At 47.6% G+C, this 12,172-nt stretch overlaps 5 protein-coding genes across 5 annotated transcripts; 2 read left to right on the forward strand and 3 right to left on the reverse strand.

Moving 5' to 3' along the window:
- Nucleotides 1–65: 65 nt before the first annotated feature.
- BO83DRAFT_441693 (cytochrome P450) lies at nt 66–2,314 on the reverse strand. Its single transcript, XM_025536359.1, has 6 exons — nt 2,080–2,314; nt 1,947–2,019; nt 1,553–1,886; nt 1,310–1,493; nt 1,205–1,232; nt 66–1,148 (listed from the first exon to the last, which is right to left on the reverse strand). Exons 1-6 carry the CDS (start codon nt 2,229–2,231, stop codon nt 321–323), a joined length of 1,599 nt encoding a protein of 532 aa, XP_025382708.1. The 5' UTR covers nt 2,232–2,314; the 3' UTR covers nt 66–320.
- Nucleotides 2,315–2,329: 15 nt separating this feature from the next.
- On the forward strand, nt 2,330–3,987 carry BO83DRAFT_412230 (uncharacterized protein; the record flags this gene model as incomplete). Its single annotated transcript, XM_025534392.1, has 7 exons — nt 2,330–2,724; nt 3,108–3,192; nt 3,249–3,324; nt 3,418–3,459; nt 3,502–3,636; nt 3,690–3,801; nt 3,869–3,987. The coding sequence occupies exons 1-7, from the start codon at nt 2,667–2,669 to the stop codon at nt 3,985–3,987; spliced, it is 627 nt and encodes a 208-aa protein (XP_025382709.1). The 5' UTR covers nt 2,330–2,666.
- A 2,922-nt stretch (nt 3,988–6,909) lies between these two features.
- Nucleotides 6,910–8,214, forward strand: BO83DRAFT_403479 (uncharacterized protein; the record flags this gene model as incomplete). Its single annotated transcript, XM_025533620.1, has 3 exons — nt 6,910–7,115; nt 7,275–7,334; nt 7,482–8,214. The coding sequence occupies 3 exons, from the start codon at nt 6,910–6,912 to the stop codon at nt 8,212–8,214; spliced, it is 999 nt and encodes a 332-aa protein (XP_025382710.1).
- A 41-nt stretch (nt 8,215–8,255) lies between these two features.
- BO83DRAFT_179222 (uncharacterized protein) lies at nt 8,256–8,604 on the reverse strand. The gene has a single exon (XM_025526460.1). It carries the CDS (start codon nt 8,537–8,539, stop codon nt 8,330–8,332), a length of 210 nt encoding a protein of 69 aa, XP_025382711.1. The 5' UTR covers nt 8,540–8,604; the 3' UTR covers nt 8,256–8,329.
- A 2,956-nt stretch (nt 8,605–11,560) lies between these two features.
- Nucleotides 11,561–12,091, reverse strand: BO83DRAFT_382973 (uncharacterized protein; the record flags this gene model as incomplete). The annotated part of the gene is made up of 2 exons (XM_025532354.1): nt 11,836–12,091; nt 11,561–11,784 (listed from the first exon to the last, which is right to left on the reverse strand). Coding segments are annotated over exons 1-2 (266 nt in total), but the record flags the coding sequence as incomplete, so codon positions are not given.
- Nucleotides 12,092–12,172: the final 81 nt, after the last annotated feature.

Here is a 12,172-nt window from a genome sequence, read left to right on the forward strand (position 1 = left end):
TGATAGGTTAGTCTAGTCTGCTTTGGGGGTTGATGTGTGATTCAAAATATTAGTTGCTTGTAAGAGATGATTTGTAAACAACCTGTCCTTTAATGGTAGGGATGAGATGAAGAAAAGATATTGGTCAACTTCAAGATCCAATGTGGAGAGAGGGGGACAGCTCTTCTTTGCTATTGGATTTGAGTGAGATTAAAGCAAATCCAAGGCCGCTAAAACATGAACTCAAAGCTGGATGTATTTAACAGAGCGTGGCCGTATACACTCTGCTGCCAATATCCACCTCCATGTCATCAGTATCAGTACCCAGTGTGTAATGATCGTTAATTACCCTTGACAAGCAACCTAACGCCTTTACTTCCCTTCCTGGTAGCAGGAATGAACATATCAGTGGCAAACTCAACATCCTTGTTGGACGTTTCAAACAGTTCCAACCTCCCACCTTTCGCACCTGTCTCATCATCCGCACCGTGATATAGCCTAAACATCCTGGAGACGCAAATATAGAGTTCTGCATAGGCCAGATTGATGCCCAAACATGACCTGGAGCCCTTTGTGAAGGACACAAGATACCCATTCAGCCTTTTACCCTCCTTTTCGGCCTCGATCCACCGTTCTGGACGAAACTTGCTTGGCTCTGGAAAGATGGCGGGATCATGATGCACAAAAACAGCGTTCATGCTCATGGGTGTTCCCGGAGGAATTATCCAGTCCTTTCCACCATTGTCGTCGTGGAATATCACCGCTTCATCTGGGGATACACGTGCCAACCGGGCAACAGAGCCATAGGATAGCCGTAGACCTTCTTGAATCACGGCAGTAAGGTAAGGAAGGTGCTCCAGGACTTCGATACCGACGTGTGCCGTAGGATCGGGGATAGAAGCGATTAATTCGGTACGAAGACTGGATAGAGTATCCGGTTGGCTCAGCAGATAGTATGTGATGACCGATAGTGTCCAAGATGTGGTCTCAGTTCCGCCGGCCACGAGGATCCTGGCTTCCTGGCCAAGCCGTTCGACACTCTTTTCTGAGACTGGAAGATTCGGATTTGCTAGCAGATCATGAAAAATGGTTTTTGGCTGCTTTCCGGCTTCTGTATCTTTATCGGTCATGATCTGGTGCACCTGGACCACGTTATCGCGGGTGAAGGACTGCGGCTCATTAGCAATACATTCGAAGATTTGATGAAAGCTGTCTATTGTAGTACCCGGTCATCCTCAAGCACATTTGCAACTCTTTCATGCATTGCAGATTAGCTCCAGTTTTTGATGTGTCTATACGCATGCAGGAACACAACATTGATCATACTCACGTTGGACTAATCCATGATACAATCCATGGTGGAATAAGCTGTCCCATATAAATGAGCCAGTGATAGTGCTTCATCCAATGTACAACTTTGCTCATAGCAAGAACGGCCTCCTGAGCAGGCTCACCAAAGTCATTCATTTGCAACCTCTCGCGCGAGTGGCTGAAACTGTACTGCATGATGACGTCTACATCTGTGAGTATATTGGATGAATGGAGGCTTATTATCTTCACCGTTGATACATACCATTGGTAAACGCAGCGTAGGCAATATCCATGCGGACTGGGTGACCCGTATTTTTTAATCCATCTAGACGTTTGAGGAGTTCGTCGACCTTTCCCCATATGACAGGCTGCAAACGACGTACACTTGCTTTTGAGAAGAATGGACTCAAAGCGGAACGACGCATGCGATGTAAATCATGTTCTATAGTAGAAAAAGTACTGTCGGGCGCCCCAAATTGATGTTTGGACTGAGGATTCAAATTTCTCTTCTTCTTGCCGCCGGGTGCATATAGCTCATCATAAAAGGCCGAAGTCTCGATATGAAGCTCTTCGGGGTTGATGCGAACAATGGGCCCCTATACATTATAGTGTCACTATATATGGGGTTTTATTCACAACGAAATCATCCCACTCACGTAGCGCTTATGCATGTCCTTGACTTTGAAGATATACCGGCCACCACATATTGCATCGTAATAGAACTCATAGCTGAAGCGCGCAGTCAGCTTCATCGTTCCCCCCTTTCGACAACTAGAAATCAGAACTTACAACCAAGTCACAGCTGCCAACGGGGGGCCTGGGAAAGACGCGATGGGGCTAAGGTACAGGCGATACACTGCGCAGCCTATTAGATAGGCAAGCAATAAAGTTAGAGTTATAGTAGCCACAGAGGAGGGGCTGAGCTCCTCAAACAAGGCCATTCTGTATTTAATCTTGTCTTGAAAGATCGTCGAATCTTTCTTCGTATGTGCAGGTATGGTGATGTGAGAGAATTGAGGAGGAGATGAGATGGCGTGAGGGGTAATGGCCACTAGCAGAAGTCTTGAAAGGTCAGCACCTACTAATGCTACTACTAGCACTACTAGTACTGGCACTCGCGCTGAACGGCTCCTATGCTTTCTTTTTCGAGGAATATTCCGCACGCGGAAGATGTGCCCTGATGACCTACAAACGCAACGATGCTGACTGCACCCCGATCTGGGGTTGCTTGCTAGCAATGATTAAGGGTGCATGATATCGAATACGCAAAGAAACAACCTCTAAAGCTTTGAAGAAGTGACTTATTGTTGTTATTTCATCTGGTGCTAGATACGAAGGCAGAAGAAGAAGAATGCAGAAGCGGAGCAGAGAAGAAAATGATGATGTTTGAATGCTTCCCGAAGGGGAAGGTGCCCGCCGCAAACGAAGTTATAAGTGAGGAGCGCATGTTGGACATTTCGTTTATGGTCGTATACATCTTTTACAATGCCGAGCAGATATAGTGAAATTTGCTAGCGATTTCCCTCAATGATCTCCTCAGAATTAATCTTGTAGCTTCCAGAGGTGGGACAAGATGGTCGAATTGCCTACTACACAACTTTGATACTACTTAGTATACCTCAATACCATAATTTTACCCTTATGGTAAACATACAGTAAGCCTTTCCATCTCCCTTCCTAATAGTTTGGTAGAGAGACATGTACAATACACACGGAGTAAGCTTTATCTATATGCTTACCCCTCTTTCGAGTCCGTGGGTTCTAATCAGCCTTCAACGCTAATGAACTTCTTGTCCTTGACTCGATCATGGTTTAAGTTGCAGGAAGTTGCGGTGTAGAAACCTTGAATAATGGGAGTAGCTACGTTATAAGACTCTCCATAGTTGTGTCCAGCCAGTCGTTGTTCTTTTTTTTCTTTTTTTTTTCTTTTTTTCTTTTTTATGATAATAAGAGATAAGGGGGATTGAAGGGTGTCCGCGTGCAAGTAGGATATCTACTCCAATTTTCCCTGATACGGTAATCTCGCATGTGATGGTGATTAACAAGATGGGGGAGAACGTGTGATAGGTCTTTGAGTTGAATGACTCGGTTTAAATCAAGGCAGGGGCGATGATCGCATTGTGAGAGTATCACTCTACTCCCGTTGAGTTAGTCGACTTATTTCGATTCGTATGAATGACCCGTGAAACGTGCAGTTGTTGGGTAGAGTAGATACATCATTGTACAGGCTTCGGAGGGGACACAACGCCTGCCCCGCATGTAGGAAGTATCTACGGGGCCAGGGAAGCACAAAATGCAGCAGGCCAGTTGAAACAGACAATTGGACTTGTGATACTCCGTAAACGTGTACGCAATATGGAAACAATCTTCACCTGGATAGTTCTAGACATTCGAAAGAGAAACGTCAGCTAAAAGGACTTGACCTTGAGGGGAGAGAATGGACGATCCTTTTTGAGCTGTTGATACTAGTCCAGACTCACCGCTATGGTCGAGACACTGAAATGTGGAAGTGTGTACCTATCAGATTATGGAGCCCTAGATCCAGAATAACCAGTTCAAATGATGTGTTGCGGTAAAGCCGAAAAGGGGGACGATCCCTGGAACGAGTGGGTGGGAATACCCATCCGTCATCGAGTTAGTAACATCCAATCTCAACGTCGGATGTATAAATATTTGCTAATGGATGAAGAGGTTTGATCCACAGGACGATCGAGAACGTGTCAACTTCTGTTGTTTTCTACAAACGCAGAATGCATTATTCACCAGTCTGTACCCAACCAATTATCTGCCAGTTTCCAATAAGTGTTCTTCGGATAATTGGTGTGCACTAGTAAAAATAACCTGCGCTGTGGTTGTCAGTCAGTCTGTGACATTGCCCCACTATTATGGACTCCAGTTACTAGCATCATAGACTGATTCGAACGTTGCAATCACTGATGACATTATAGTAGACCTTTGTTTAAACCTCTGCTGCCGTGTGGGACTGCCGAAATATGGATGGAATACTTTTGTTTCGCCCCAGAAAATTGTCTCATCTATTTCTGTCCATCACGGCTTTGCTTCGCCTCATGGCGGTAGCCACCTGAGCAGGCCACTATCGGCTTCGCCGTTTCTTCTTGCTGCCTAGTTCCTCCCCTTCTTTTCTTTTGCCTCTCTCTCTCGATTACAGGCTAGTTTAAGGAAAAAGTAAAACTGCTACTCGAGGCATTTATGGCGTCACGTAATATAGGCCATCCCGAAATGACAGAAAGCCATAGAATTGATCCGGGTCGGCATTTCCTTGTTTGCTAGCCAAGATTAACTGCCTCCCTGGCGTCCAGTTCCGAATCACTGCTTCCGCACTGCAATAGGGCTCACTCATTGGATCTAACGGCGGGTGATCCTGCCGCACAGATCCAACTAAGGGGGGCGGGCACTGCAGAAAAGCACTGGGCTCTGGATGGAGAAACAGTCCATGTGTAAGCCAGTACGTTAAGTATTGGTTGGTTCCCCTGGAGTCCGGCCACCAAGGCACTGTCTAGACCAGCAGATGTGGAGCTGGGGTGTTTTACAGCTGACGCTCCGTGTTGACGATGGCTGCCCGATTTGAGGTGACAAACTGGGCTGGTCGGCAGTGATGATCAGACCTCAAGAGCCCCGCGTAGCAGAGATCCAGCCAAGCCAAGACGACGACATGTCATTCGCATGCGACGAATGGTTGAGGGCATGGTAGTGTTCCTTCACCCGATAAGCGTGGTTCGGTCGGTTAAGGAAAAAATAAAATATCGGGATCTCAAGGAAAGCCAAATGAGGATTGGAGGGGCAATGGGAAGGGCTTTTATCGTTCCGGTCTCTGCACAAGCTGGACGCGGCAACTAATGGTTACCTTATCGCGATGGGTACCCCGCCTGGACATAGAAGAGACTCCCGAACACTAGTAAAACACCGCAGTACTTACGCAGAAGTACCATATAAGAGCAACGAGAGGAAACAAGGGATTCGGAGAGGACGAAAAATTCTTTCTGTGCGCTTCGTCTTCCATCCGCTATACACTCCCCACCGGATCCAGAGTGACAGCTAAATATAGCCAGTCAGTCCACACGGAGAAGTCAAAAAGAGTCGTTCCGGCGGAGCATTGCAACGTTCCCCAGTCATATACTCCGTACGCGGAGTGGATTAGATCATCTATGGGTGGTGAGGTAAGCCGAATCTGTTGTGTGCCTTCCCCATTCAGACGGACGATTGCGCGTTGTGCTGCCTGAGGCAGGCGGCACACGGCAGTCCGGCAGTCTAGAACTCCCTCCCCCAGCCCAATTCATGGCGTGACTCAACTTGAGTCTCGCCTTCCCTCCCGGGCCTGACGTGCTCGGGCGTCACCCAGGGTGGTCACGGTAACTAGTAATGGGCCGAATGGAGACACACCTGGGGATGTGAAAAGAAATCAAGGCTAACCTAATCCCCCCCATCATGCTCTCCCCATGTAGGTGGAACAAAGTTCTAGAATTTCTGTTGCTTGAATCGATTTCCGGCTCTGGTTATATCTATCGGGCTGTTCGCTTTCTCTACCTTTGGTGTTCTTATCGTGAGACGCAAACAGCCTTGACACTTTTCGACTACCACAACAGGAAGACCTTTCGGTTACTCTTAGGCTATTCTTATACAATTGATTGACCGTCCCGGCGCCTGTGATCTGGTGCTCCCTTCGGTATCCCTCTTTCAGTATCGCCTAGTTATTCTCCGAGCGATTTTTCTGCTTTCCAGTCGGCTGCACGATACTCTTCCATCACCGCCGGTCAATAATCCCGTTTAGCATTACTTACACCCGCCCTTTTCGGTATTAGGCCCATTGCACGTGCGGTGTACCTTGGAGAAGACGGCACACTGGTTTATAAGAAAGGGGCCAAACCAAGAAGAAAACAAAGAGGGATTTAAATCGCAGAAAGGGGGAAACAGAATACACTGCCATTCCTTTGGTATGTATGTCTCCCTTCCTAGCTATAATTATCCTTTATGATTTTTTTTTTCTTTCGTTTGTCGATTACCCGTTTGTTACTTTGTTGTCCCTTATCTCTCCCCACTCAGAGGCCGGTGATAACGCTCCCTCAGCCGGGCCACCAACGTTCTAGTAGTACTACTAGTGAGACCGGTTTCATTTGTGACCTATCTGACCAATTCTGGTACCACAGCAGATACACACAGAGCAGAAAACAAAAAAGCTTATCGTTGTTACTGTCATTACAAAGAATCTGGCATTCGCCCGCTACATATTTGCCTCTCATTGCCAGGGTTATTCTCAAAAATAAGAAACCACTCAGGGAAACCACTCAGGCGTGTATTCCCTTGCCGTTTCAGCTCGATTCCATTCGGCACATGCCAGTTCGGCTGAACGAGGACGAGGCATTATTACGAAACTATATCATCCAGTACTACCGTGCGAGGCCATTGGTCCAACCGATTGTGCAGTTGGATCCCTGCTAGACGCAAATCCCTCATACTTTCTGACCCCATAGGGGCAAGCTCTCGTGCTCCACAACTGGCGCGGTTCGGCGCAAGGTACCATCGCCGAATTATTTTCAGATAGATGGTTTTTCTTTTGGACCGGTGTCATATTTATACTTAACCAGATCCTCACCGCCATCCATGACTCAAAGCAATAACCACCATCGCCGCACTTCCTCGGGCTCCAATGTCCCTAAGCTGAGGAACTCACGGCCGGCTTTACATCGGAGAGGCACATCCTTTGTCAACCACTCTATATCCAAACTAGGTTCTGGACAAGTCACCAAGCAGTTAGAGTTGGACGACGATCGGCAGCCCGAGATGGCGGCTAGCTTTCTCAACTTTTGGTATGTGTGTTATGCTACATCCCAGTATCTGCTGCCCTGCCTTCTCTCCAGCATGGTTGCTTTTGCCAATCCTCGCACATCCCCGTTAACTTTGTCGCTTATTCCCCTTGCATATCAAATGATCGCTTATCTTCAGAATCGAAGCTAACCGATCTACAGCGCCATGTGCGAGAAGCAGATAACAGTGCCTGACAATTCCCTCTTATATTGTAGCGAAAGGTATGAGACTCCTTATCGCGCCACAGCCTTGACGTGCACAGCCTCCACTGTTGGTTTAAATTCCAACTAGTTCCCCCTAGCCCTTTCTTTGTCTCATTGCGATCTCTTTCCTTTCAATAATTATCTTCTAACACGTTATCTCTGTAGCTGTCGCCGCAAAGACTCCCACAAACCACTTTTAGCTTCCTTCTCATCGAACTCCTCCATGTCTTCCTCAACAACTCCACCCGCCTCTCCTCCTATGTCTCCTCGAATGATCGTAGCACCCATGACTCCCACGAAAGGTGCCGCCAGATCCTCGATATCCAGGATACCCAGCGAATGGAATGATTCCAAGACGGATCAGGATCCATCCGAATGGAAGCCAGTGATACCTATGGGATCCGGTGCCAGTTCTCTGGCGTCATCGGAGGCTTGGAATTACCTGTCCCAGTTTCATCGTGATGACACTATGATGCCGGTCCGGCGCTCTCGGTTTGATCACCGCAGTTCGACCAGCTTGTCGGCACTCTGGAGTGCTACGGGGTCTGTTCCGCCACTGATGCACACGCCGTCCACAGCTGCATCGTCGGTGAGCAGCAACGGGTCGGACTATATGAGCTATATGCATGACTCGGCCTATCGTCCACTGCCCCCTCGGCACAGGCCCCAGATGTCTGGTTGCTCAAGCGCCTCGAAAGGGCTTGACTTGGTAGTGCCTCATGTGCATGTGAGCGTGGAAGATGCCCCCGCCGTTAACATCTCCAACGATGGGTCGATCTTCCCCGCCAGTAGTGCGCTATGGGATGAGAAGCCCAGCGAAAAGACGCCCACCCTGAAGACGGTCTTGGGTTCGCCGGCCTCTGATATACCTGCCCGTTCCCTGGAGGAGACTTCGTGATCAAACCGTCACGATTCTGACGCTTTCCAAGTCGACTGAGTTTACAATCATTAGTCGAAATTGCAAGCGCTCAGATGTTGTGCATGTGGGTCATGGAAAGGGCTAGCCTCAGGCATTATTTTGATTTTCTTTTCTTTTGGTTTCTGTTGTCAGTCATTTTGGTATATGCAAATATGGAGCGGGAAAAACACAACAGATGCATTAGAGCCAGCATGAGTACTACGAAGCGATGGATGATAGGCGTGGAAACGGCACCTTCCTTTTGGACATTGAGCACATAGCGGATGCTTAAATAGATTCTTAATACCACACGGACTCTGGGCATATGTATAGACGAGCGGGTACTTCTATATAGAACTGAACAAGACACGGTTATTTATTGAACCATTACCTATCAAATTGTGATCTACCACTAGACCGACCATGGGGTACCCGTAGTGTGTGCAAGGTTAATTAGCTGCTGTCAAAGACTAACAGTACTGCCGAGCGCCCTGTATTGTGAAGTATAACTGACTAAGCACATACATACAATGATGTATAATGACATGCATTCAACGAGTGGCAAGTCACAGCCAGCAAAGAGAGGATAATTGCTCGCAGCATCCTAATGCTATACATGAATCGTACAAAAAGCTTAATTGGTGAATAAGCTACAACATCATGCTGTGCAGGTCATACAAACCAATAACATGCAGTTCACCTCACCTACTAAGTAGAGGAAGCTCGCTCCCAAACTTTCTCTCTGCTCCTGATGTGTACTATAGCATAGCTTTTGGGCATCATAGCTCGGTGTAAATTCCTGTTCGTAGATGTGCCCCGTTTTAATCCCAATAATCACCAATTCGCGTTGTATACATACACCTACAATTCGTCGCACCTCACAACGACAAGATCTCGGTGGCAAAAGAGCAAAAGAAGGGCAGGCGATGAAGATGTCAGCCAAGCACTGGACATGCGTTTATATCATAGCTGCAGGGTGTCTGCGACTGGTGCATCTTCTGGTGTGGGGTTAACCATCTTTTGAGGATGCAGAAAGCCCATTATCCACTCAGCGATGCTAGTATCTTTAGCCTATCACCAACCTTCTTCATTTCTGGATGTCTGCTAACGACCTGCGTTGAAGAATTCAACTCTTGAGAGGTAAATAATCAGCTCATAGAAGGATGCTTTAGCAATAGAGCATTCTTGGAAACTACTCAAAAATAGGGGTACAATCTTGCAAGATGAGTTCATCGGAAACCCAGATTCTCCCCTTCTACTGCAGCCTGAGATTCTCAAATGCCTAGATTAGGCAACTTGAAGCGAACCTCGTATCATAAAGGAACTCGTAAATAGAGCAGACTCATTTGTCAAAGACTAGTAGCAAGTGCAACAGAGCTAAGGTACCAAGGTTAGTTTGGCGAGCTTTCCTGGAACGGCAAGCACATTTGTCCTGCCAGCCGGAAATGATTTCCATCCATCCCCCGTCAACTGAATCTTGCGAGCGTCCCGTTGTTTCTTTCTTTCCATCCTGTCATCAGCCCGATGCCAAATTCCGCATCGAATGAGCATCAGAATACGGAACATCAAGGTTTCCTTGTCCTTTGCATCTCGATTATGCATCCGTCTCCCCCATCCATCGACTACGTTTGCTTCAGGGATTTCACCTTCTGCTCTCCTAGCCCCTCCCAGACCTCCCTGTTCGGGCTCCAGGTTGTCCTCGTCAGAAAAGAGCTAGGTTTCGAGGACTTTCCTTCCTTCGCCCGTCAATACCTGGGAGTCGAAGTACTTCTTATGTCTCACGATATCCCGACCTCGTCTGCCCTGTTGCGCCCATGAAAAACTTTACTGAATATACTGAGGGCTGAGGGCTCAAATGTGGCTTACTATGAGAGTAGAACGCTTCAAGTTCTATTATCACACAGGAGAACTTGTCCCTGACTTGCCTGGACACGAGACAACCTGGACTAATCACTGGTTGTGAAGATGTTGGAAGACTCCACATCGTCCTCTGAAGGCCTGGTTAAGAGCAAGTGTCTTTCAGCAGATATACTCATTACTACCTATGGGATTAGATGCTGTGTCTACCTCTCGCTCCGTGTCCAAAACGATGCTATTCTTGGATTTTTGCTAACCTACCGCTAACGAAGAGCCGGAGAGCCCGCAGACCAGATGTGCCAAATCCCACTTTCCATTCGAACGACGTACTTCGGCAGAATTAATCACCCACGACTTCGATAATACGAGAGATTGGAGACACCTTGAAGACCTACATCTGCAGTTGTATCACTGTGGGGTCATACGCCGTCAACTCTCGAGGCTGGTTACACAGACTGATCCACTTGGCCGGGTATGTCCCATGGTCGGCAATGACAGGAACAGGTGCATATTTTGCTGCATGTCATCAATGAACAAGACATATGGTCGAATGAATGCCTAGATTTAAAGGACGAGACATATACTTGGAAGGAAACCTATGCCACGATAGGCTGAATGCTGGCTTGTTGGTACAAGCCAACAGCAATTTTGCTCAATGCGAACAACGACGTTGCTCAGTGCACAACCTACCCGCTGCATAACCCGAATACGGCGGTTGGTCGACATTCATAGCCTCTGTCCTCAAATACAAGGAGATCATATTGATGTTGACACCGGCAGTAGCAGGAATCACTGTCTAGCGACGGATAAACCCCTTAGGTTCAACTAGCACCGGCGGACGACGTTGCTTGGGCACGATCGCAATGCACGAATTATGATATATTGTCAGCGTTGGGGTGTGAAGAGCTAGGATACAATACAATGCAGAGTGGATGAGAAGATGCTTAACTAGATGCGTCGCGGGAGCACATCCTTTCTGAAGTGACTAGGGCTGCATTAATGTCATTCTGTCTACTAAGACTTGATTGGACTGGCACGGGAACGAAGACCTAAGGTATCTGACAGTACCAGGCGTGCTGCAACCGACACGCGGCGTGAAACAGATCAAGATAGGCCAAGGAGTCAAAATAGGCGAAAGTGATAACACAATTGCGATAGGAACGAAATTCTATTGCTTATGGCTCGATAGCATCCGTGCTGGGCGCAGTGTGCCGTCGAAGGGCCATCTGCAGTCAATGTTATTCAATGGTCTCGGCTACGCAACGCGCGCGCTACTCTTCCAACTACGAGCCCCCGAGTCGAAAACCTCACGCCTACGAACGATTTAACGGATTCACCCACACTACTGGGAATATCTTCAGTGATTAACATGCCTTAGGCACGAGAGATCCTTTTTCTCAGTCGAAAACAATACACATACAAGCAAGGATTGATCTATGGCGAAATCAATACAACACATTGCAACATAATGTACATGCCCAGGACGCCGGAACCTTGATACTTCTTTAATCACAGCACAAGAAACCCAATAATCTTGCTATAGGGATTACACGGCAACCGATGTGGGACATAAAGTGGCGGACATGTGGGTTATTTTCAGTTATCGTCGCCAATAATGTCGTCAGGAAGAATATCGTCAGGGAGACTGTCCGCAAAGCCACCAGAATTATCATTATCGAGGCAGCACATGTAGCAACCCAATGATGCTTGCCACTGTCATAACAGTCAGTGAGGATTATATGCCTAGCATCAGGATGCGCCTACCTCCGGCTTGCTGCAGGGCAGATCGGAGCTCTTAGGGAGGCATTGGCCCGTGCAGAATTTGTTTCCAGTATCAGTACCCTGGGAACCAGTCTGGGCATAGGCAGTAGATGCGAGGAGGGCAAAAGCCGTGGCGAAAAGACCGGTAAGCTGCATCTTGCTAGTTTGATCAAATGAGTGGCAGTCTGAAAACGAGGGAGTGGACACCGATCAAGTTCGGCAAGAGGACAGAATCAAGTATAGGTAATGTCATGCAGGCGATCACGTACATGGGTGGCAGCGACACATAAGTTGCTTTATAAGTGTTCCGTTTTCCCTTGCTATTTGCGAAGCAAGGGGG

This window comes from Aspergillus eucalypticola (assembly GCF_003184535.1).
Source record: "Aspergillus eucalypticola CBS 122712 chromosome Unknown BO83scaffold_40, whole genome shotgun sequence".
NCBI classification, from domain to species: Eukaryota; Fungi; Ascomycota; class Eurotiomycetes; order Eurotiales; family Aspergillaceae; genus Aspergillus; species Aspergillus eucalypticola.